This window comes from Monodelphis domestica, chromosome 4 (assembly GCF_027887165.1).
Source record: "Monodelphis domestica isolate mMonDom1 chromosome 4, mMonDom1.pri, whole genome shotgun sequence".
NCBI lineage: Eukaryota > Metazoa > Chordata > Mammalia > Didelphimorphia > Didelphidae > Monodelphis > Monodelphis domestica.
In genome coordinates this window covers 207320333-207346986 of record NC_077230.1, presented here as the reverse complement: position 1 = coordinate 207346986, position 26654 = coordinate 207320333, and the positions used below count along the sequence as shown (strand labels likewise).

At 34.5% G+C, this 26654-nt stretch overlaps 1 protein-coding gene across 5 annotated transcripts in view; it reads right to left on the bottom strand.

The window, feature by feature from the left end:
• Positions 1 to 26654, bottom strand: part of PMS1 (PMS1 homolog 1, mismatch repair system component) — a 119282-nt gene that overhangs the window by 14401 nt on the left and 78227 nt on the right. For all 5 annotated transcript variants that reach the window (XM_007494502.2, XM_007494505.3, XM_001378605.3 and 2 more), the window contains 4 exons: positions 13936 to 14052; positions 4898 to 5020; positions 4387 to 4530; positions 2625 to 3523 (listed from right to left, as the gene is read on the bottom strand). In XM_007494502.2, the coding sequence (XP_007494564.2) occupies positions 2625 to 3523; positions 4387 to 4530; positions 4898 to 5020; positions 13936 to 14052 (1283 nt within the window). The remainder of the gene's footprint in view (positions 1 to 2624; positions 3524 to 4386; positions 4531 to 4897; positions 5021 to 13935; positions 14053 to 26654) is intronic.

The following is a 26654-nucleotide window of genomic DNA, read 5'->3' as shown; positions in this document are numbered from 1 at the left end:
GTGTTTTTTCTTTTCAACAGGTAACAATAAAATGTTTAGATCTGTTGTTTAGGAAATATGTCTCCTCATCTTCTTCCCTGTCTCTGGGACCAGACTCATCTGAATGAAACCTTTCAAAGTTGAGATACTATTGAAACTTTCTTTGAACTCCACCAAATCCTCACTGGTGGGCACTGATATGATGGACTACTTCACTGCAAGCTCTGGCCACACAGTTTATTCTCTATATTCTCACCTGTCTTTATTCTCTATATTTTCACCTGTCACTCTATTGTCCTATGTGTCCACTAAAATCCCTGAGGCTCCTCATCTGAAATCAATACTGCCATTATTACTAGAAAGTGTATGTCAACTACTCCTTCAACTATCCCAACAACTTTTTAAACCACAATACTTCCCCCTATCCTGAACACCATACTCCCTTATTCTGCCATCTCTTCCAATTAAATTGTAATCTTTCGGACAGGACTTGAACTGTTTTCACTTTGTGTCCCTTGTGAATAGCTCAGGGCCTGATACATAATAAATGTTCCTTCCTTTCTCCCATTCACACCTTAAAGCTTCTAATACTTTTCTGGGATACTTAAAAAGAAATTTCTACACAGCTTCTCTCTGGTAAACTAATAATTCTATAGTAGCTCACTATTTTCTTATTTAAACAATTTTAATTCTATAAAGAAAAACTCACATACCTAATTCCTGATGGTCCAAAGTTCATGAGTAATTTCTGCTGACTTGATAGATTAGGGATGCAGTTCCATGGAAGAACTACATTAATCTAAATATTATTTGTTCTTTGGCAGTTCATACAAAGGAAAACACCTTAAAACACTAAATTCAAATCTATAATACAGAAGAACCTAGATTTTCCTTAAGTGACTTTATTACCATAATGAAAATATATACATTCTGAAATGTTAAAGCCAAATATCATGAGCCTAAAAGTATTTAAAAAAAAACCAACGTTTAAATTTTTTCTCCGTTCCTAGCAACTAGTATTTCCTAAGTGGGAACAAATGGAGTCAGGAGAAATAAGGAATGACAGGTTATATAAAGATAAACTGAAAATATACATGTTGACCATAAAGGAAAAGAGAATTATCTTTCATTTTGGTACCCTGTTCTGATTTTATAGAACCAATTGCTGAGAAGTCAGCTTCTGTCTCAGGAATTCAGCTAGCCAATAATCTGGAAGGCTTGATTCCCCATGTCAGAACTCTAATGAATAAAGATCAAGGGAGAAAAAAAAAGTCTTTCCTATTATCATTGAGATGTTTTGGGACATTTTTACAAATGAGTAAGAAATACCTATAATGACAGAAAGAGCATAGGTGAGTACAAAAACTTAAAAGGAAGTGTTTATTAGGCCTAGAGACAGGAGGTTCTAGGTTAAATCTTGTCTTGAACACTTCCTAGCTTTGTGACTCTGGGCAAGTCACTTAACCCCCATTGCCTAACCCTTACCATTCTTCTGCCTTAGAACAGTATTGATTATAAAATGGAAGGTAGGGGGCAGCTGGGTAGCTCAGTGGAAGAGAGCCAGGCCTAGAGATGGGAGGTCCTAGGTTCAAATCTGGCCTCAGACACTTCCCAGCTGTGTGACCCTGGGCAAGTCACTTAACCCTCATTGCCTAGCCCTTACCACTCTTCTGCCCTGGAACCAATACACAGTATTGATTCCAAGACAGAAGGTAAGGGTTTTTAAAATAAAATAAAATAAAATAGAAGGTAAGGGTTTTTATTTTTATTTTTTTAAAAAAGGAAGTATTTTTTGTATTCTGGTCATTTTTCACAAAAATTTTGGATACCGGTGACTGCTCCAGGAAGAACAAATAGGACATAATGGGGTTCTCAATTCTCACAAATATTTATATATCTATAAAGAAAAAAAAAACTTTAAAAACATTGAAACTTAGAATAGGGAGAATGAGAAGTGGCTGTTTTAAAATACCAGGCTTTTTAAAAAACTAAATTTTACTCAGTAAATAAAATATTATTATGAGGTGTACACAGGCTTCACCAGACTGTTAAAAGGGCTTATGACACACAAAAAATTAAGGATTTCTGTTCTAATCAATTAAGAATGCCATTTTGTTTTCTGAATATTGGCTCTGGTAATCTAATTAAAAATTATTTCTGTATTGAGACATAATGGGTAGCTACTATTCAGAAATGAATAAATAGAACTATAAATTTATATATTTTCAAAAAGCATCTAATTTTTATAACATAACATTGTCAGATTTATATATCATGCAAATATATAGAATATTGGGATATTAACTCTTTTGAGTTGCCTAGATAAGTGCTACAATTTAGTTATAATGAAATGATGTATCATTTAAGTAAGACAAATAATAAGGAAAGTGATGCTTTTAAACTGAAAAGCAGAATGGAAAGTCTCTAATACCCAATTTAATAAAGCAGAAAACAGTAAGGGCCTACACAGAAAGAAAATTAGAAATAATATAATGCCAGGAAAGGATTCTAGACATGCCAGAAAATAATTTTCCATTTTCTTTTTTCATAAGTAATTAATATTTATTTTACTTTTTTTACCTCATGAGTCATATAGAATGGAAACAACTAAGTATTCTGGTCACATGTAAGATCTGGAAACTTACTTCATCCTTTCCTCTTCATTCAATGTCTTCCACAGTTCTTCAGCTTGTACTGTCATATCCTCTAGATGGGTCTTTGAATTTTCACTGAGAAATTTTGAACGCTGATCTTGAATAAAAAGGTCTCTTGCTGAAATGGGCTTCTTAATTACTCGACTGCTAATTAAATCATAGGCTGTAAGTTGCCCACATTTGTCATCTATCACATTTGATTTCTTTTTACTGGGGCTTTTACTGGGACTCTTCTGTTCAGGATTTTGTTGATTACAGTTTATATTTAGGTCAGATGTTAAACTTTTTGCTTGTGGCACAAAAATTTCCACAGGTTCAATGTTCTTTCCTACTGAATTTTTAAGTGCATTTCCCTTACTCCAGTCATCTGCACAGATTTCAGAAGATATTTCAGATAGTGTTGCTGCCACATTTTTTTCCACCTCATTAATAGGACCATCTCCATTGCCATTTATAGACTGAACATGCTTTAGAGCATTTAGATTAAAAGTTTCATTATGTTGGCTTGCGTCATTCTTACATGATGAAAAATTATTTATGAAGATGTCTTGAAATGTATTTTGCTTTATCTTATCAGTATTAGAAATGTCACCATCAAAACCATGAGGATTATCATGACAAATTATCTGTTTTTTTAAGCAGACCTCAGTGTTATTTCCTGATTCACAATTCTGCATGTCATGTTGGAATGAAAAGGTTGAAATATCCACATCTGAATAACTATTTCCAGATGATTCCATTTCATTAACATCCACATCTGTTTGTACTGTTCTGTTAACAGTCATGTCAACTGAGGAAACATCTGCTTTATTATTTTCATGAGAATTTGTACTAATTAGTGGTCCATACCATGATGTCAACACATTTTCAACAGCAATTAAAAGTGATTCCTAAAAACAAAAGTCACCAAATGTTAAAATAAATCTTTTATGAAAACAAATAATAGATGTGTAGGAAATGTGGCAAAAATAAGAGAACATCTGTATTTAAACCTATAGCTCTATGAATGATTCTACAAAGCCCTTTTTCATATGACCACTCATTTTTGCAATCTCTGATCTTCATCAGATGCATTTAAAATTTTTAAAAAATATAGAAAGTCAATATGGCTAACTATACAAACACAAATCAGTAGGTCAGTTTCATGGGCCAGCCTAGTATTTTGTTTCTGATAATGATTCTAAATGATGTTATATTTAAGGCATTATAGCTCTTCATAATACCTACAGATTAAGATTTTAATCTGGTAGTTATCCCTAGTGTTCTCTAATAAACTATTATGGATCAATGAATTCTACGTAAGTCTGCTTGAACCTACTTACATTTTTCAGTCTACAGTTGGTCTTTGGGCTAATGAGTTCCATAACTTTAATAATTCCTTTCATTTATATTAAAACTATCTTTTTTCAAACTTCAAAGGGTGCCTTCTTTCTTTATCATTCTTTTCCCTTATCTTCTTTCCTCCTTTATCTTCTTCTTTTACTTTTCTTCCCTCCCCTCTTCTGATATGGAATACAGAAAGGTATTCAGACGGAAGGGAAGAAGGGCTAAAAGAAAGCTCTGCAAAGTTATATCAAGGAGGAGGTCAAACTTGGTCTTAATTTCCTTAAGTCCTAAGATTGGATGGAATCAAATGTTCTAGTCATACCTGTCCAAAGTTTATAAATTAAAACTTTAATAAAATTCTTCCTCAGACTTCACTTTTCCACAAACACAAGTTATAGCATGAAGAATATATATGAAATTATGTTACCTTATTTTGTAATAATACTTGGCTTTTATCAGGTGTTAAATTTACATCTACATCAGCTGCAGGCACAACAATTTTCATGAAGAAAACTGGATAAGAACGAGTTGACTCTTTTAGGCATTTCTCAGTGTAGTAATGACGAATTAACTACAAATACAAATAGCAAATTTGTTAGAATGAATTGGAAAATAGAGACCAACACTAATTTAAAAATAATGAACACAAGAACATTTATCAATGAAAGTGAAGTGATGGCAGATAAACTATGAAGGAGCAATTTCTATGCTAAAGTTCCTTTAGGCACCTTGAATTGTATATGAAAACTCAAACTACTATTATCAGAGAAAATCCAATGTCCCAAAGCCACTAGGCTTCATGATTCAAAGGAATTAAAAAAAAAAAGATCCTAGTCCCAATAAAATACTCAATCTTCTCTTGTAAATTACAGAATTTTGTTTTTTTTTACCTAGTTTTGATTCACATCATTTTTTAAATTTTACAAAACCATGGTTACCTTTAGGATGTCTTTCTGATGTACTGGTCGATTATTTATGAAAATAAAACTCCTTTCTGGGGTTGAAAGATTTGTCAAAGAGTGATCAGAGTCAAGCTTTGGAAGAAATCCACTTAAATAAATCTGAAATTTTAAGAAAAAGGAAATAATTTTAAAATTGGATAGGGACTGGACCTGTGTTTTATCAACACAGGTAACTCCCAGATGAGGAAACTTTATAATTACAAGATGGCACTTTCTAAGTGATTTCCAGTCTTAGAGCAGGGGTTCTTAACCCTTTTCTGTAATATGGATTTCTTCTGTAATCTGGTAAAGCCTATGAAACCCTTCTTAGACTGTTTTACAATGCATAGGATTATAAAGGAAACCAAATACATAGGATTATATATACTGAAACACAGGAATAAAAAAAATTAGACCAGAGTGTTAAAACCCCTATCTTAGAGCACTGAGGTTATAATTAATGATTTGCTAAATACACCAGAAAATATAAGTAAAGTTGGCTGAACAATTAAGAAACAAGGGACTATACATTCTTCTGCTTCTCCCTCCCCCATCTAAGTCCTTAAGGGAGAGTTAGCCTTTTAATAGCATCTTTTATAGAGTTGGCTGCCTTTCCTAGTTTTATTATATAAATAAATGAATATAAATGGGTAGTTAGCTATTTGTAATGTGTAATATAAATAGGTGACTGTATGCATATAACTATGCAGTTTTACATAATACATACAGATACACACTATCCTCCTCACCAAAGAATCAAAATATCACTTATAGTCTTAGTTCCAAAATTTTCATTACTAGGGGCATATAATATAACACTGATTACAGAGTCCAATAACATTCAATTTTATGTTTTCTTGGCCTTATGCCATTCTTTTTCATTATCATCTTTTCTCTTCTTTTCCCCTCTGTAGAGATGAAAAAGAAAAGCGCAGCTGACAGAGGGAAGAAGGCCAAGAGAAATGTTAAGCATTATGTTAATGCTAAAATGAATGAGGGAATGAATGAATGAATGAATGAATAAATGAAAAAAGCACTCATCAGATTTGGTCTTAATAAATACTAAAATCAAATGTTAAGGGCAGGCAATAGGGATTAAGTGACTTGCCCAGGGTCACACAGCTAGGAAGTATCTGAAACCAAATTTGAACCAGGACCTCTTGTCTCTAGGCCTGGCTCTCAAACATATTCTTTTTATTTTATTTTATTTTTTAAATTTTTATTTAATTAATTTAGAATATTTTTCCATAGTTACAAGATTCATGTTCTTTCCCTGCCCTCCCCCACACTTCCTCCCATAGCCAATGTGTAATTCCTCTGGTTTTCACATGTTCAAACATACTCTTTTTAAATGATCTTCTTGATTATAAAATTAAAAAGCTAAAAATTCCAAGAATATACATTTAGCAATTATCACTCTTAAACAAAAATTTCTGCCTTTTCCAAAAGTTTCCTTGTCACCTTCCTATCTATACACAGAATGTGGGAATATTTAGGGGAAAGAAATTTAAGGCTTGTTTCTGTATTTTTTATATCTCATTTGAATTTGGAGGACCTGGAAGGCAACAGTCTAGCTGAATAATAATTTTGTTGGATTTTTGTTTAATTTTTAGTCTCTTGGCGCAATTAAAATCAGTAACTTGTTAACTTTAACTTTTAAATAAAATGAATAAGTTGTTAGACCTTTTATTTGCATGAATCATGCTTATGTTTGCATTTTTGTTTTTCCAGAGGTGTTTTAGGTTTGAAGTGTGAGGAGACTTCAGGAAAGGATGACAAGAGAAAGGAGTGGAGATACAGGCAAAGAAGAAGAGTCAATTGCTTCCCTGTATGGCTAGGCTCTGGTTCTAGATTAGCCACACTCACTGTACCCATCTCTTCTAATATTATCTTGCTAATTCTGTACTCTGGTTGGACCTGGCAGCCCAATGGTCTCTTACTCTTATCTAATCAAACTTGCCTCTATGCAACCCAAGTAAATTCCTTAAGGACAAGTTAAGCTTTCAATTATCTTTGTATCCCCAAAGTTTAGCACAATGCCTGGAACATAGTAAGTACTTAAAAAATTCTTAGTAATTGACTGATGGCTTCCCTCGCTTATATATTCCCATGAAAAAATCAGCTTCCTTGTGTCTTTGCCTTTCATGGTGATAGCAAGGGAACCTAATAAAGAACTTAATATGCACTAATGGAAGAAGGCTTGGGCAGAGATTATCTCCTTCCTCTAGAAGCTTTCCTCCTCTCTCAAGTAACAAGTGAATTTAACCCTGGCTTTTCAAAAATAGTCCTACTGACATTAATAGTAAATTTCTAACTAAATAGAAGAGCAAGTCAGCAAAGAAGTTGTTTTTGGATAGGCAGAAGGACCGTGAGGCATCTTGCAAAATATACTGTGTGGGCTGCTACCTAGGTATAAGGTTGTTCCTGAGGTTACAAATGAGTTTAGTGTTTAGGGATATGAATTACGCATTACTTCTTTTAGATCACTAAGTGCATTATTGTTGCTGTGCCAAATTTTACCAATTAGTGAAAATAAATAAATAAATAGATCCAGATTATCCTACTTATGATGATAAGGATACTACTTAATTCATTGTAAAATTTCACAGTACTTATAAATGGTAGTTTAATTTATAAGGTAACATGAGACATCTCTGTAGCACCTGCTGAGCAGTAGGGTGAGGCTGCTGGGTCTTTGAAAGATTTACAGGGTTAATGAATTTTCAAAAAAGACTCTGCCTCAGAAAGGATAAAAAAAAATTCTTACTGTTTTCTTCCTTTTGTTGAATTAGTTGAAAAAAAAAACCCCATAATTTGCCTTAAGGATAGGACAAACCTATGTGGTTTAGGCTAATTTTAACATAATATTCAATTCATAATTCTGAAGTTATGTAGAAAGGTGTAAACTAAAAAGGAAAAACCTTGGAAAATAAGTCAAAGCAACTACTAAATCACAATCTGTTTGGAAAAAGAGTTTTATATAGCTGGTTGAAATAGTCACTTTCTGATTTGCCATTCTTCAGTAAGTTTAAGAAAATACTCTAATTTTTGCTACAGTGTTTAACTGAGGAAATTTAACAGAATGCGTTTCTAATTTTTAAAAAGATTTTTAAAGCAATAGCCTGACTTCTATAGATTCTTTGCCTGGGAATACGCAGACTACAGTGACAATGCTGGATACAATGGTAATTTAAACCAGAAAGAATCCCAGCAGTGCTATGAACACAGGGCTTTGCATATAGAAGCCAACCATGTTTGTGTAAAAAAAGAATATTATTAACTGTAGCAATTTTCAATTAAACATGAAGGAACTTGGAAAAGGCAAATTCAAAAAGCACATAAAGTAAAAATCAGGCTAAGTCACAAAGGAAAAAAGAAACATCAGGCAAGAAAAAAACAAAATGAAAGTCTGTGAAAGAGACCTAAAAGATAGTTAGACATTTTTATTAGATAATTGATCAATTTTCTAGCAAAGTATAAATCAAAGCAAAAACTTTTGTTACTTGGTACAAGGAAAAAAGTTAATTATAAATAACATAGAAAGGCGTCAGATTTTTAATGTATTAACTCTTTATGACTAGAATAGTTCCTATTATGTCAAAGCAGAAAGTTCCACTAAATTTAGAAAGGAAATAGTGGGAAATCATTTTAAAATACTGGAGATGTTCAAGTTATCAGAGTTGAGGACAAGTGGCAAAATTTGTGTAAGGAATTGGTAAAACTTACAGTATTCAATGATTATTCTTAAAATTAGGGTAACTAGAAATAATCTAAAATTGGAAAAGTTTGAATATTTTGCTCATATTTGAAAAGTTCATCAGAAAAATTTTTCCAATAAGGTTGTGTTCTATTGCTTCATTACTGTAGTGAAATTACTCCCAGGTTCTTGAAGGTTTTGCTAGGCACATGGTTTGGCAAGTTCTCTGAAGCTAGAAAGGTTTCAAGTATAGTTGTTATGATGGATGGACTATATATTAATGGAGAACTGGCCTCTCCAAGTTTAGAAAGGCTCATTAGTTGGTTGGGCCAAGGAATGGGAAGTTTTTTGCCCAGTGAAATTCTTGAAGACTACATACTAAATTACAGAGGGATTGCACTCTCTGTCGATAGAGGGAGTGCCCACACCAACAAATTTAGACGTACTTAAAGTACTGCAATATAAGTAACCTGTTTTGCAAATGAGTTAGTTGGCTTAAACTGAGAAGGCAACCAGGAAAAATAAAATGTTCATAATATTTAAAGTTCAAGCAATCCTAATTCAGAGCATTTATTGCAATCTCGACCTGACTGGACCAGGATATTTTAATCACATATACAGCAAATATTTATACACCTTTGTGTTAAAGAAACTCTAGAAAGTAGGAATGTATTATTACATGGGAAGATGTAAATAAAATTATGCCTTGCTGAGGATGTAAACAAAATTATGCTTTTTTGAGGACAAAAGTTAATGAGAAAGGTATTAATAGAAATTCCCTATAACTCAATAATTTAAAATATTTCCTTTCCTAAAATACATTCTTTAAAATCAGTAGAAAGGAAGAACATCCAAGCGGGACCTCTCTTACTTCACCAGGATTTGAAAACCTGCACAAGGATAGCTTGAAATTGGTATCTCTTGATGGCCAATTCAGCCTGTAGGTAAAGCATTTTTAAAAAAGTAGACATCCAATGCTGCTGCCCCCAAGCTGTAAGATAACCTAGGTCACTCAAAGGATGACTCACAGCAGGTTGGGATGGCTCAGGTCCCAGACCACTCAAGGAAGTGGGAACTGAAGTGAGAGATAAGGAGGATCTATAGTGATGGATCCTCTTTCTCTCCTGAACTTCTTTCCAGGAAACAAGGTAGGGATGAGGCATTAGGATTGCTTTTACCTCCTCTCCCTTTTTATGAGAACCTTGCCTTTTTCTTTGCTGAGAAAACTGAGCCATTTTGACATGAACTCATTCATATTCAATTTTATTTATGTCAAAATCCTTTAATGTCATCTTCTTCTATCTTTTCTCTTTTTTCTCTGGTCTCTGACAAAGAGGTGACCTTTTGGCTTGCTGAGGCCAAACCTTCTGGGTACACTTGATATTATCCTCTCCTGTCTTCAGACCATATCCTCATATCCATATATTTCTTCTATCCATATATTTCTTCTCTATTGTCTTTAAATATGTTCGTTTTACCTATCTTTAAAAAAAACCTTCCTATACCCTAATTTTGCCTTCAAGCTATTTCCTCTGTCTCTGATTTTTCCCAGGCAAACTTCTTGAAAAACTCTATAGTCCAGGACTTCACTTCCTCTATAATCACTCACTTATCAACCCTTTGTAATCTGCTTTCTAACATCACTGCTCTCACCAGTGTCAACAATGATCTATTTTTTTCTCAAGTTTTATTTGTTCAAATTAAGTATTATTTTCAGTTCCAAATTTTGTCTCTTTACCTTTCCTTCCCCACCCATTGAGAAAGCATGAAAAATAAAACCCACTCTAAATATGTATAGTTAAGTAAAACAAATTCCTGCATTAGCTATTATCCAAAAAATATGCTTCAATTTGCACTCTGCATTCATCATCATTCCTTTCATCATGTGTGGGATGAGATTCAGTGAGTAATTTTCAGAGTAGTATTTGGCTTGTAATCCCAATTTTTAAGACTCCTTAGTATTGCCATTGCTTAGACTAAAATTGCCCACCCCCCAACTTTAATTTTCCTGACCTATTTTCAAAAACCTTGAGAAGAGTTTATCTGTACCCTGGGAAGAAAGTCAAACTATAAGATAAGTTGAAGGAGGGAAAGTACAGTGAGTTTTGAAACTATCATTATAGTCCCAGTGTGAACTTTAAAATTACTCCACCCTACTAAGACATACTTTAGGGGAAGATAAGTTGTAATCTCCTCATTGAACAAGTAAAGTACTTAGTTCTCACCTTATAGTGAAGCTAGAATTTTAAGCTAAGTCTATTTTTAGGTCTTAATACAAAAAGGTAACTTAATACAAAAAGGTAAGTAACTATAAAGGTTAAATTAATCACCAAACAGGTCAAGTATCTTAATACAAAAAGATGTTAAATAACCACAGAGGTTAAATTAATCACAAAAAGGTCAAGTAACTAACAAAAGGTGAACTTAACAAAGAAGTGTTAAGTAACTCAAAAAATATAATAAAAAAAGATGAGAACTAAAAGTATGGGCAGTCCTGGAGAAAGCCTTTGATGTGATTGGTAGACGTGAAAATTTATAGGAGGCACAAGGGTGAACGGTCTATATATTTGGGATTTTTCATCTCTCAGAACACTCTCTTTCCCTGATTGGCGGTGGAGAGTTAGCCGAGAGCAGCGTGCTGGCCTGTTGGCATCTACTGTGGCTACAAGCTATTGTCTGTTTCGGTGGTGAGTTTCTGGCTGAATTTCCCTCCTTTACTTTCCAACTTTATCCTCTTAAAAGCCTCTAATCTTCTTCAGAGACCTAGAGGCAGGGATTTTAAACTGTTCTGCCTTTTGTAACCACCTATAGTTCTTGTTTGGTCATGAACTCTTCTCTTGTCCATAGATCTTACAGGTAATTTCTTCTATGCTCCTTTAATTCATCTATTGTATCATCCTTTATGTCTAAATCATGTACTCACTTGAAGCTTGTCTTGGCAAAAAATGCAAGATATTGGTTTAAACTTTATTTTTGCCAGACTGCTTTCCAGTTACCCCAAAATTTTTGTCAAAGAATGAATTCTTGTTCTAAAAGCTATGATCTTGGAGCTTAACAACAATATCTGGGCTTATTTGGTATTGTACTTTGTACTTGCTTCAGTATGTCTAATTTAAGTTCGCTAATTGATCTCTTTTCCTTACCCAGTACCAAATAATTTTTAAAAAACAATTATGGCTTTGTTACTATAGTTTGAAACTTGGTAATGCCAGGCCCCCTTCTTCCCACTTTTATTCCCACTGATTATCTTGATATTCTTGATCTTTTGTTCTTTCAGATGGATTGTGTTACTAGTTTTTTCTTGATCTCTAAAATAAGCTTCTGTGAGTTTCAATGGTATGGCACTACATAAGTAAATTAATTTAGGTAGTATTGTCACTTTTATTATATTGGCCTGGCTTAATCATGAACAATTAATATTTCTCCAATTATTTGAATGTCTTTATTTTTAAGGTGTTTTGTAATTATGTTCACATAGTTCCTTTACAGACACACTTCCAAATATTTTATAGAGCCATTATTTTAAATGAAATTTCTCTATCTTTCCTAATTTTTTTTGGGGGGGGGCAATATATAGAAATGCAGATGATTTGTTTGAGTTTATTTTATACTCTGCAACTTTGCTTAAGTTGTTAATTATTTTTCAACTAGTTGAAATTCTAGAATTCTCTTAGTGAAATATTATATAATCAGCAAAAAGTGTTAATTTTGTTTTCTTGTCTTACTGCTTTTGCTGATATTTATAGTACTCTTCTAATAGGAATGGTGATAATATGCATCCAAACTTTATCCCTGATTTTATTGGAAAGGCCTCTAGCTAACCTCTATTACAGAAATTACTTGTTCTTGGTTTTAAGATATAATTTATCATTTAAGAAATCTTTTTATTTCAATGTTTTCTAGTACTTATGACAAAAAAAAGTATATTGTCAATAGATTTTCTGCATTTATTTATATATGACTTTTGTTGTTTTTGCTATTAATTTGGTCAGTTATGTTTATAGTTTTTCTAATAATAACCTAGCCCTGTATTCCCAGTACAAAATCTTACCCAAGAAAAGAGCTCCCTGATAGAATTAACCAAATAAAAGCTAATGATTCCATGAGATACCAAGAAAAGTTTTAAAAAATCAGAGTAAAAAAAAATAGAAGGAAAAAAACATATCTACTCAGGCTACCTGAAAATCATGACAAAAAACCCCCAACAAAATTTAGATACCATATTTCATTAAATCATTAAAGAAACCCCAAAATGAAGATTCCTGAGAATACTACATCAAAATTCAGATATAAATGAGATAGAAAGGATTTGAGGGCTTTTATTCTGCACTGGAAATTAGTACTCACAACCAATGAGCGTACAGATCAAGTAAAGTATATGATGATTAAAAAATCAAAAAACATTAAATTAAGAGCAAAATACAACCAAATAACAAAATATGCAACAGGCAGTCTTCTGGAGATTGTCTTCGGAAAGTCCTCTTCAGCCTGAATCTGGAGCATGGAGGATCTTGGATTTGGACTGCCTCTTGGGTGAATGAGTAGCTGGCATTCCTCTCCTGGTGTCTGGAGAGAGTTTAGTTTCAAGAAGGCCTTTCCCTCTTGGAGGAGGCCGTGTGGGTGGAACTCCAGATCCTCTGGTTGGGGGTTAACAAGCTCTGTTGGGCTAAGCTGAATACTGGAGCAATATTTAGTGTAATAGGGTACACATCTTCTCTATCCTCTTTTTGTATTTCTCTACTTTCACTCTTTCCACTCTTTTTGCAAATAAAAGCTATTAAAGGTCATTTTGATTTGAACTATACTATTTTAGAAAGTCAACCATAATATTATCTTAGAATTCTTACATAGTCAAACCCTTTATTTAATTCCTTACATTACTAGAGATCATTATTTAAAGAAGTTTAACAGTGAAAGGCAAGAGACAGGATAATAACTTGAATGGGTACCAGAATCAACATTTTTTTAAAGCGAAAGGAAATAGTTGATGGAATAAGATCACTCAGGAAACCTTGGTTCTATTCTATTACAAGTGCAGGGAGTATATACTTAACAATGAAAGTCACTTCATTATACTTATATTCTGTAAATATAACAATAGTAGATAATTGATATGGATATGATACTTTATAGTTGCAAAGTAATTTATATGCATATTTTATCTGAATTTTCCCACAAATGGGAAAAATACCAGACCAATTGTCTACTTAACTATATTTTGCATTATTATGATTTTTCCTATTGACAGATGTATCAATACCTTCTGTCTGGTATGTTTTAGTATAAATGATATAAAAATAATTTTAAAACATTTAAAATTTCATCATCCTTTGTTTACCTGAGATTCTTCATAGTGATGCTCAAAGGCTGCCATATTGCTCATAATGGAAGTTCCCAGAACTGCCATCAAAGCTGTTTTATGATCTGAAACCCTGCTTTTCTGCCAAATAATTACCTGAAACAAAATTAATAGTCAAATCTCAGAATACTGAATTTAGATTTGTAAAGCTCAAAATACTTATAACAATAAATGTATCACATTATGAACTCATGTTTACATATTTATGTATATCCTTATATTAAAATTCCATCCTCAAATGCTGCTTTCAATACCACCAAGTAGCTACAGTAGTACTTCAGCTCAGACTGTCCTTAAGGAGTAGTTACAAGTAAAATATTAATATTTTATTGATGACCAGGAAATACATTACAGTATTTTTGTAAATAGCCTAAATGGTATAAAAATTAGAAGCATTAAGTAAAAGGACAGTTAAAAAACTGGCCTAAGGATTTAGATATTTATCAATCTCTTTAGCTAGTTTCATATAAGTTAATATAGGTATAGAGGTGAAGATTTTCTAATTCTGTTCTCTGATGTCAACCATGTGAAAAAGTACATTAAAAATAATGGACCTAATTATCTAACAATTCATGTTAAAAAGACTGACTTTTAAAAATTACATTTTAATATGGATATTAATGCCCTGCTGGTAGAGTTGCAAACTGGTCTAACTATCCTGGAGTATAATTTGGAACTCTGCCCAAAGGGCTATAAAACTATGCATACCTTCTGACCCAGCAATGTCCCCTACAAAGAGATCAAAGACAAGGGGAAAGGACCCATTTGCACAAAAATATTTATAGCAGTTCTTTTTTGGGGTGGCAAAAGATTGAGGGGAGGTCCATCAATTGGGGAATGAATGAATAAGTTGAGGTATATGATTGTGATGAAATGCTAATGTGCTATAAGAAATGACAAGCAGGATAATTTCAGAAAAACCTGGGCAGACTTATATGAAGTGATATGAAGTACAATAACCAGAACCAGGACAATATTTTACACAGTGACAGCAACATCATAAGAATGACAAACTATGAAAAATTACTCTGATCAAGACAATGATCAGACTATTCCACAGGACACATGATAAAAATAAATCCACCTTTACAGAGATAATTGGTGAATTCTGAGTGAAGACTGAACCATACTTAAAAAACAAAACACTTTTCGTATGTGTGTTTTCTTTTGTAACATGGGTAATATGGAAATGTTTTGTATGACTTTTATTATTAATATATTGCCTACCTTCTCAATGCATGGGAGAGGGATGATAAAGAGGAAAACTCAATATTTTAAAAAAATTAATGTTAAAAAATTTTACATGTAATTGGTAAATATTTAACGAAATCAAATACATAAATAAGCACAAACATACACAAAAGCATTTAGGGAGAAAGGGCCTTACCATGTGGGTGGAAGCCTGGAAATGTAAGCTAAGGTTGTAAGGGACTTTAAAAGTCAGACAGAGGAGTTAATCTTTGAAGCAACAAGGTTTACAGAGTAAGGGAAAAACATGGTCAGATCTGTTTGGTAGCTGTATGGAGGATTGCCTTTAGTGAATGATTAAATAAATGAAGGAATAAAAGCACTTAATTAAGGTTTATTATGTGCAAATAATAGTCCTAAGTATTGGGAATACAAATAAACAAGCAATATAGTCCTTGCTCTTAAGTTGCTCATATTCTAATAAAGAAAGCAGGGACATATTTGAGGCAGGGGGGGCCAATTAGGATAGTTTTATAAAAGGAAGGTCACTAAAGGGGTTCAGAGAATAGGTGAAGACAATCTGAGCTAAGTGGTGGCCATGCAAATTATGAGAATAAGGATATGAGAGATCTTATGGAGAAAGAAATAGCAAGATTAGGTAGGTGAATGGTTACGTGGGGGGAGGGAGACTTGAAGATGAATGAATAAATGACAAAATGTTTAATTAAGTGTCTGCTATGTTTATAGTCTGCTATGACTATAAAGTCCTTGGGCTATAAATACAAAGGTGAGACAAACCCACTTCCAAAAGAAGCAGAAGAAATGATTTATGGTTCTAGATTTGAAAAAAGGGAAGAGGTTATATATGCAAGTGGCAGAGTAGATGGTCAGAATAGAAATGTGAAACATCACTGAGGCCAGCTAGATATAGCAGGCTAAGCAATATATTTGTATTCCAGATCTGATGAGTAAATTGACCATAGCATAGACTCTGGAAATGCCATAGTCTGGAGGGTGCTGCATTGGGCTGGGGGGGGGGGTAGCAAGAACATAGATAATGAGAAGAATAATGAAGTTGTAAACTGGATGACTAAAAAGAGCAATGGTGACTTCATTGGAGAAATGTTCCATTTTTTTGCCATAAGGGAAAATCATAGAATTATGGATCAAGAACTGGAAGAACTTAGAAATTTAGTCCAAATCTCATTTTATAGGTGAGGAAAAGGAGGCTCAGAGAGGTGTAGTGGTTCATGGGTGGTAAAGAGTAGAGACTGAGATCCTGTAACTCTCAGTTCACTATTCTTTGGATCTGACCATGCAGTTTCCCTCGCTTCAGCACTTTTTTTTCCCCAAATCTTTATCGGTTTTCCCAATACTCACACTTGAACTTCTTTTTACTGACATTTTCATATACACTGTTGTAGGAGTTGTAGGATTCAAGGAGGTACAGAGATTAATAATACTGAACTTGGGGCAGCTAGATGGCTCTGTGCGTAGAGAGAGGCCTGGAGTCAGGAGGTCCTGGGTTTAAATGTGGTCTCAGACACTACCTACTATGTGACCCTGGGCAAGTCATTTAACCCTAGTTACCTAGCTCTTATTACTCTACTGTATGGGAACTGAATACTCAGTATAGATTCTAAGACAAAAGGTAGGGTTAAAAAAAATACTGAACTACTAATCAGTAACATCTGAATTTGATTTTCAAGTAAAACATGTCCAACAAGATAGAAGACAAGACATTTTCTCTGATCCTTATAACCTCTCAAAATTCTTCAGAATAAGAATTATTCACGTGAGGTAAAGAAATTTCAGTTGTCTCCACCATACCAAGAACCCTAATGAGGCAACATCCTAATGAATTAAGCAATGGGGTATTGTAATGGGAAAAAGATAGAGATAGGATAAGATTTAAGAGAAGTGGAAGGCCCTCTTTAAAGCACATACTGTGAACTCAAAGGAAAGGATTTTTGCAGTCAGAAGGCAGAGGAGGAACAGTTTGGAAGTGACAACTGGTAGAGTCAGTGACTTCCTAGAGGAGGCTTGTTTCTTCCTGTCCAGTTGGGTGGAGGAAAAGATGGCTTGTCGGGGCTTAGCTACCTGAACCTAGCTATGGAGAAGGAGAAACCCCTAAATCATCTTTGGAGGTACTCTGTTGGACTGGGAAACATCTAGAAAAGGATCTGACCATATATGCTGTGCTTTCCAGAAGGTTTTTATCTAAAAATCCCATGAGATTGGCTTTGAGGTTTTACCTCAGGGGTCAGACCCTCTGGGGTGGGCTTTGCCATTGGAGAGCAATCATAATGGGTTTTGGAGACAGCTTCTGAACTAAATCAAACTAACTACTGAGGGTCATAGATAGGTAGCTTAGTCAGCTTTTGGGGAACACCGAGATAGAAATAGGGAGCTGGTAAATTAGCTGGAAGACCAGAAGGCTCCTTCTTGTGAGGGACTTAAGAGGGTTGTGGGGTGAGCAACTAGATACCTTTAGGGACCCCTTGTTCTGATCCTGTTTGTATCCCATCTTATAATTAAAAAGAGATAGTGATTTTATATATAAATTGTCTCCAAAGTGTTTGTGTGTGCAACTGGCCCAAGTGAGAGAAAGTGATTTTTTCACTCTCACTAACCAGAGGTTAGAATACATGAAGATCAAGGCTGGGTATTGGGGGTGGGGGGGATCCCTAAGTGGAAACTACCTTTATGCACTCTGGGTCTCTCTCCCTTATATCTTTTTTTCAGTATGGCCATGAGTGCATTATATGGAGCATTCTAGTGTTCTAGACTAAAAGAAGACTAAGGCTCTGCACCAAGGCAAGAAGTTCCTGAATTAGTGCAGAGTATGGGAAGAGGTGCCATCTGGCATCTCTGTCACTAACTACCCAGTTCCAGGTGACCAATACAGGGTAAATTATTGTATATAAATATGATGAAATATGATTATGCTATAAATAATGATGGGAATGATTTCAGAAAACTCCTGACTTGTATGAATTGATGCAAAGTGAAGTGAACAGTCAAGAATACAATTGATACAATAATAACAATATTGTAAAGACAAACAACTTTGAAAGACTTTGAAACAATAATCAATACAGATCAGTCACAATTCCAGGACTCATGATGAAACATGCTTCCCAACTTTAGATAGGTATGTGACAGACTCAAAGTGAAGATTGACTTGTATATTTTTGGGCATATCTAATGCAGGAATGTCTTTGACTCTACTTTGCCTCTGCTGCTCTGCCTGGTTTCAACTTCACAGAACAATGTTCCTGGTGTTCTCTCTAATCTGTTCCATCCTTGATTTCCTGCCTCCTTTTGGGTATTGCCTACATCATTAGATTATAAGCTCTTTGAGAGTGGGAGGTTGGGAAAGAGAGATGAGGTGGAGGTTGAAGAGAGAGAATTTGGACCTGAAAATAAAATAGGGAAGAAAATAGGTTTCTGTGCCAATCAGAAAACAAAGGTGGGAAATGGAACTAATTCTCAAGATCCCTGGGACTCAAGAGTCAATCCAAGAAGACAGACTTTACCCATGTTCCTACAGCTCCTCTTCCTAAAATATTAGAGGAGGGAGGCAGTCCAAAAGCTCAGAAGATGGAAAGCCAGGCTTAGAGGGAGGAGGTTCTGGGTTTGAATTTTCTCAATCATTTGTTTACTAATAATAATGACAACTAATAATTACTTATTAATAATGCCTCTTTTCAAGACATGCCTCCTCTCATGCCTTTGTTCTTATCTCTAATCTATAGGCTAGTACTGAGTGTGTGGGGGAGGGAGTTTACATTTTATTTTTATGGTAAAATCACACTCATACAGAAACAAATACCCCAAAATAAAACTGTAAATACACTGATGTGAAAGACAATATTCTTTGATCCATATACATCCAACTCCAACTGTTCTTTGTCTGGAGGTGGATAGCACTTCCTCCCATCATAAGTCTTTCAGGATTGCCCAGATCATCGCATTGCTGAGAACAGTCAATTTTTCAGTTGATAATCATATAATATTGCTGTTACTGTGTACAACGTTCTCCCATTTTGTTCTGCCTGAGTTCATGTAGATCTTTCTAGCTTTTCTGAAATCATTTTGCTAAGCATTTCTTCTAGCACAATAGTATTCCATCACTAACACATACTATTTTTGTCCATCCATTGCCAAGTAATGATTATCCCCTCAATGTCCAATTCTTTGCCACCACATTAAGAACTGCTAAAAACATTTTTGTACAAATGAGTCCTTTCCCCCTTTTTATTCTTTCTTTGGGACAGACACAGTAGTGGTATTATAGAAACAAAGACATATGCACAGTTTTATAGCCTTTTGGGCATAGTTCCAAATTACCCTCAAGAATGGTTGGATCAGTTCACAAACCCACCAACAATATATCAGTATTCCATTTTTGCCACATCCCCTACAACATTTACCATTTTTCTTTCCTGTCATATTGGCCAATCTGATAGGTGGTGAGGTAGTATTTAAAAGTTGTTTTAATTTGCATTTCTCTAATCCAGAGTGACTTAAAACATTTTTTTCATACAATTATTCATAGCATTGATTTCTTCATCTGAAAACTGTTTATTCATATCCTTTGAATATTTGTCAGTTGGGGAATGGCTTGTATTCTATAAATTTGACCTTTATCAGAGAAATTTGTTATAAATTTTTTCATAGTTATTTTCCTTCAAATATTGAGTTTTGTTTGTACAAAAGTTTTAAAATTTAATATATCAAAATTATTCATTTTACATCTAATAATGCTCTATCACTTGTTTGGTCATACATTCTTCTCTTAAGATATTCTATCGTTTCATTTACTTATGGTTATTACTCTTTATATCTAAATCATATATCCATTTTGACTGTATCTTGGAATAGGGGGTGAGATACTGGTTTATAACTCGTTTCTGCCACAATGTTTCTCAATTTTTCCACAGTTTTTGTTAAATAGTAAGTTCTTAATACAAAACTTGGGGTCTTTGAGTTTATCAAACACTAGGCTGCTAATTTACCCCTATATATTTTGTATCTAATCTATTCCACTGATCTACCAATCTATTTCTTAACTGGTACCAGACTGTTTTGATGATTACTGCATTACAGTACAGTTTGAGATCTGATACTTTAAGGCCATCTTCCTTTACATTTTTTTCCAATCAATTCCCTTGATATTCCCAACCTTTTTTTTCTTCCAGGTGAACTGTTATTATTTTTTCTAGTTCTAGAAAATAATTTTTTGGTAGTTTTATTGGTATGGAACTAAATAAGTAAATTAATTTAACTAGGATTCTTGTTTTTATTATATTAGCTTTGCCTACCCATGAGCAATTAATATTTTCCAACTATTTAGATATGACTATGTGAAGTGTTTTATAATTATGTTTATATAATTTCTGGGTTTGTCTTGGCAAGTAGATTCTTGTGTATTTTATATTGTCTGGAGTTATTTTAAATGGAATTTCTCTATCATGTATTGCTGAACTTTGTTGGTAATACATATGGATTTATGTGGATTTGTTTTGTATCCTGCAACTTAACTGAAGACATTAATTATTTCAACTAGTTTCTTTTGTTGATTCTCTAAGATTCTTGAAGCATACCATTATAATATATGCAAAGAGTAATAATTCAGTTTCCTTATTGTCTCCTTTAATTTCTTCAGTTTCTTTTTCTTTCCTGATTTGCTAAATATAGCACTCCTAACACAATATTAAATAATAGTGGTTGATAATGGGCATTCTTGTTTCATTCCTAAACTTATTGGAAAGGCTACTAATTTATCCCTACTGCAAATGATACTTTCTGATATAGATACTACTAAGGAATGACACATTTAGTCCTATGCTTTATAGTATTTTTCATAGGAATGGATATTGTATTTTGTTGAAGGCTTTTTCTACATCTGTTGGGACAATTGTGATTTGTTAGTTTGGTTATCAATAATCAATTATGTTGATAATTTTCCTAATATTAAACCAGCCCTACATTCCTGGTATAAATCCAATGTGGTCATAGTGAATGATCCTTGTGATATACTGCTGTAGTCTCCTTTATAGTATTTTATTTAAAAAATTTACATCTATATTCATGAATTAAATTGGCCTTTATTTTCTTTGTTTTTGTTCTCCCTGGCTTAGATAACAGTACCATATTTGTGTCATAAAAAGAATTTTGGTAGAATTCCTTCTCTGCCTATTTTCCCAAATAGTTTATATAGTATGGGGATTAATTGTTTTATAAATGTTTGATAGAATTCACTTGTGAATTCATCTGCACTGGGGATTTTTTTTCTTAGGGAGTTCATTGATGACTTCTTCAATTTCTTTATCTGAGATGGGATTAATTAAGTATTCTATTTCCTCTTTTGTTAAACTGGATAATTTATTTTTTGTAAATATTTATCCATTTCACTTAGATTCTGAGATTTATTGCCATATAATTGGGCAAAATAGCTCCTAAAGATTGCTTTAACTTCTTCTTCATTGGTGCTGAGTTCTTTGATTTTCTTTCCTTTTTAAAATCAAATAAAAAATTAAATTAAATTAACCAATGTTCTCATTTTTTAATGTTTTTGTAAAACCAGCTCCCACTCTTATTAATAGTTCAATGATTCTATTACTTTCAATGTTATTAATTTCTCCTTTAATTTTTAGGATTTCCGATTTAGTTTTTAATTGGGGATTTAAGATTTGTTCTTTTTCTAGTTTTTTTTTTAATTACATGCCGAATTTATCTGCTTGTTCTCTGTTTTATTGATGTAAGCATTTAGAGATAAAAACCTCCCCCTAAGTACTGCTTTGGCTATATTCTATCCATTCGGTTATGTGGTCTCCTCATTGTCATTCTCATTAATGAAATTACTGTTTCTAGACCTATCCCTTTTTAGTATTAGATTATTTAGTTTCCAATTAACTTCTGATTTGTCTTTCCATTGACCCTGTAAGGGCACGTTGCAAAAAGGATAAAGATGGAACAGTGAAAGAAGGGTGATTGACAGCAAAGACCGTGGGGAGCAGAGGATGCTGAGAGAGAAGAGGGGACTCAGCAAAGCTCCGTAAATAACTCTAGAGGCTTTTGAGAGGAGACCTTGAACAGGCAGGAAGCATTTCCTTGCAGGGGACCTTTGCCAAGAGCCATAAAAGGATTCATCTGTATATGGAATTACTCCCACCTAGTTATTTCATCAATTTAATAACTCAAGGAACATCTCAACAGAGAGTCAATTCTCTTCAGACCTGGAGGGTTGTGGACTCTGCTCAAGAGTCACTTGCTCAGACTTTTCCTTAGCTCAATAGTATTACAGATAGGTTTGAGAGAATTAGTGGGTATGGATTGGTGAAACTCAGTTTGGCTGGACAACTGCCTGAGTGAAGGACCAATTAGGGTCCCCGACCTCCTCATTCCAACTCCCCAATTTCCTTATAGTTATTGCTCATAAAATATTACACACAGATATTTCTCTTATGGCTTATTTCTAGGAGCTTGAGGAAGGGTATATCTTGTGGCTAGATCAGTCATAAGAGTGCTATCTAAGACCCCTCCCGCGTGAGTCAAAGACTTAGAGATGCTTGTCTCTGTAACATCCTGATGCCAGGGAAATCTGGAGTACCTCTTATATCATCTGATAGGGAAGACATTCCTTCCTCTTCCCATCACTCTGACACAACAGGGGAACCCAATATCCCAAGCAGCACTCGTTGACAGCATTACCCAGGAGTGAGTGGGTGAGAGAGAGTAGGAGTCAACCAGCCAAACCTCCTACCTTTCCACACCTTTCCTCCACAACTAGCTCCCTTTGACCATCTTTGACCAGTCTTAAGCAACAACAGAGTCAAATTCACATATAATCATTACAACCCTTATTGATTATAATTTTTATTGCATTAGAATCTGAAAAAGTAGCATTTATTATTTTTGCTTTTCTGCATTTGGTTGTGAAGTCTGTATACCCCAATACATGGTCACTTTTTGTGTGGAAACCATGTACTACTGAAAAGAAATTATATTCCTTTCTGTTCACATTCAATTTTTTTCCCAGAGATGTTAGTCCTAACTTTTCTAAAATTTCATTCACTTCCTTTATTTTTTTAAAATTTAATTTATCTAGATCTGAAAGGAGGAAATTGTGGTTCACCACTAATGCAGTTTTACTATTTCCTCCTGAAGTTATTTTAATTTCTCCTTTAAAAATTTGGGGGTTATACACCACTTGGTGCATATATGTTTAGTAATGCTATTACTTATTATCTATAGTATCCTGTACAAGATATAATTTCCTTCCTTTTCTCTTTTAATCAGATCTATTTTAGCTTTAGCTTTGTCTGAGATCATTGCTCCTACTTTCTGTATTTTAGATGATGCTCAATAAATTCTGCTCAATGTTCTGACCTTTACTCTGTGTGTTTCCCTGAATCAAATGGGTTTCTTGTAAACAAAATATCATAGGATTCTTTTTTTCATCCATTCTGGTATCTGCATCCATATTATAGGTGAGTTCATCCCACTTACACTCAAAGTTATAACTACCAATTGTGTATTCCCCTCTATCTTATTTTTCCTTTCTGATTCGATTCTTTCTCTTAACTGTTTCCCCTCAGAGGTTTTTTGTTTTCAAAGAGCCCCTACTTTTTCTTCCTTTCCCTTCCCCCTTATGCCCTAGTTCTCTATAGGGTAAGATAGGATTCTATGTCCCAAATAAGTATGGTTGTTATTCCCTCTCTGAAACAATTTCAACGAGAGTAAATTAAAGCATTGCCTATCACCACCCAGAGGTGTATGGGGTGTTCAGGGAGGGGTAGTATCTCTGGTATGGAGGGCTTGTCAGGCCCTTCTAGGGCAGCTCTCCAGCCTCTGACCCTCACCTGACACTCAGCTCTCACTTGTGGCTCCTAGTAGCTGCTAGCATGCAGCAGCATCCACACACCAGGCAATGGCTTTGACAGGCCGGCTAAACCTTGTGAGGGTAGCCATCGGGTCATCACCGACCCCTGGTGAACTAGGGCTTTTCTCACTCAGCATGTGAAGACTGCTTTGGCCGAACAGACGGAAGAAACCAATAGGAAGGTTCAACAGCTGAGAAGGCGACACAGCAAAGCACTATGGAGTGCTCAGGGCGTGTTGGAGCACAAAAGACAACATGGCCATCCAATGCAGCTGAGGAAGTCTCCAGGTGTAACGACTTTTCGTGCCACTGGACCCAGGCTTCCAACGCCGAGAGAGTGGGACTGTCTCTGTGCATCGACTTTTCCACTTAAATCTCCTTCACGCACAAGTATCTTTGTGCACACTCATCTATCATAGATGAAAACGCACAAAGACAATCGTCATCCTCAGTTACCGAGAGACTACTACTACTATCACCACCCTCAATCTCCCCTACACGCTAATACTTTTTCATGCCTCTTTAGATGAGATAATTTATTGCATTCCACCCTTTCCTCTCAGTACAATTCTCTTTTTTTCACCTCTTAATGGTATTTTTTTTTGCATATCATGTCATCCTAATCAACTTACTTCCACATCATCTGTCTCTGTATATTCTAACTGCTCTAATAGTAAATTTAAAAAATTTAAGAATTATAAATATCAGCTTTCCACATAGCAATACATACAATTTGACCTTGTTGAATTCCTTCAATTTTCTCTTCTTATTTACTTTTTTAGGCTTTTCTTGGGTCTTTTTTTTGGACATAAAATTTTCAGTCTAGATCTGGTCTTTTCACCAGAAATGCATGGAAGTCTTCTATTTTATTAAATGACCTTTCCCCACCTAAAATAACATATTCAAGTTTTGCTGGATAGGTGATTCTGGGTTGTAAACCTAGATCTTTTGCCTTCCAGAAATATTATTTTCCAAGCCTTACCAACCTTTAATGTGGAGACTGCTATGTCCTATGAAATCATGACTATAGCTCCATGCTACCTGAATTGTTTCTTTCTGGCTTTTTGCAGTACTTTCTCATTGGCTTTGAGACCCTTGAATTTAGCTATAATGTATCTGGAGAGGTGATCTGTGGATTTTTTCAATGTCTAGTTTATTCTCTTGCTCAAGACTAGGAAGGCACTTTTCTTTGATAATATCTTATATTATGATGTCCAGGCTTTCATTTCTTTAATTTTTTAAAAAATCTTGGTTTTCCTGTAGTCCAACAATTCTTAAATTGTCTCTCCTGGATCTATTTTCCAGGTCTGTTGTTCTTTCAATGAGATATTTTACATTTCCTTCTCTTTTTTTCATTCTTTTGATTGTGCTTTGTTGTTTCTTGACGACTTATGAAGGCATTACCTTCTAGCTGTCCAATTTTAATTTTTAAGGAATTATTTTCTTCCATGAACTTTTAAACCTCACTTTTCATTTGGCCAATTCTGCTGTTGTTTTTTCTTGCATTGCTTTTATTTATCTTCACCATTTTTTCTCTCCCTCTCAATTAATTTTTGAATTTTTTCAGAGCCTGAGGCCAATGAATATTTTCTTTGGAACTTTGCTTTCACTGTCCCCTTCTGTGACTAAGGACATAATGAGAAATGCTGCCAGACTGTCTTAAGCCCAATTGGAACTTTGGGGAAGATTGCTAGCAGGGAATCCTGAGGTATGGAAAGTCTTCTGGGACTAACTGAACTGTCTCTAACACTTGAGTGTATCTGACTTGGGAGGTACTGAAAACCTTGGCTCTCTGAGGTAACCTGGATTTTTGACAGTTGGGAAAGGAAAGTTTGGAGCTTTTGGAAATAAATAAAGAAAGAACACCAATCATGAAGAAGGAATAAAATTGTTCTCCACCCCACCCCCCCTTTTGTGTGCCAGCGAGTGCCTGATCCAGCCTCACTGGGCCAGAAAGGAACTAGCAGTAGGAGCAGTGAACTGGAGAAATACCTGAAGGCAGTAATTTATATATAAAAGAATATTAATATTTAGTATAGATTTTTTGGGTTTTAGTGGTAGTTTTAAGGAGTTCAGAGCAGGCCTGGGGAAACCCTGTGCTCGAAGCAAGACTGTGAGGACTAGTGGAATTGGAATAAGGTAGCAACCCCTTAGAATTAGGGAACCTATCCTCAAACTTTGTTATATCTATCCTTCCCTCCCCTTAAACTTTTAAACTTATTAAAATAAGGTTTCTTTTTGTAACATGTTTCCAAGCTGTTCACTTGGTTAAACCTGACTAGGCCCAAGCAACTCAACTTCAACAAGCAGTCAGCTGGCCCTTTACTAATAACAACAAACAACAGAGACTATAAAATACTGTGTCCAATATATACTCAACAATACCCAATTCTTACCTCCCTCCCAGTGACAGTAATAAGATGAATGAACCCATCTTGTAGCTGATATCTTCAAGTGTCCATCTCTAAAATGTTTCATGGTATGGTCGTAGTCTCCTTTTATTCTTCTTTAGGGGGATTGTTTTCATTTCCTAGTCACTTCCTATCAGCTACTCTCACTTGGTTTCAACTCTTAAGAACATACTTCCCCCAGAATAAGCTTATTACCAGAAATCTCATCA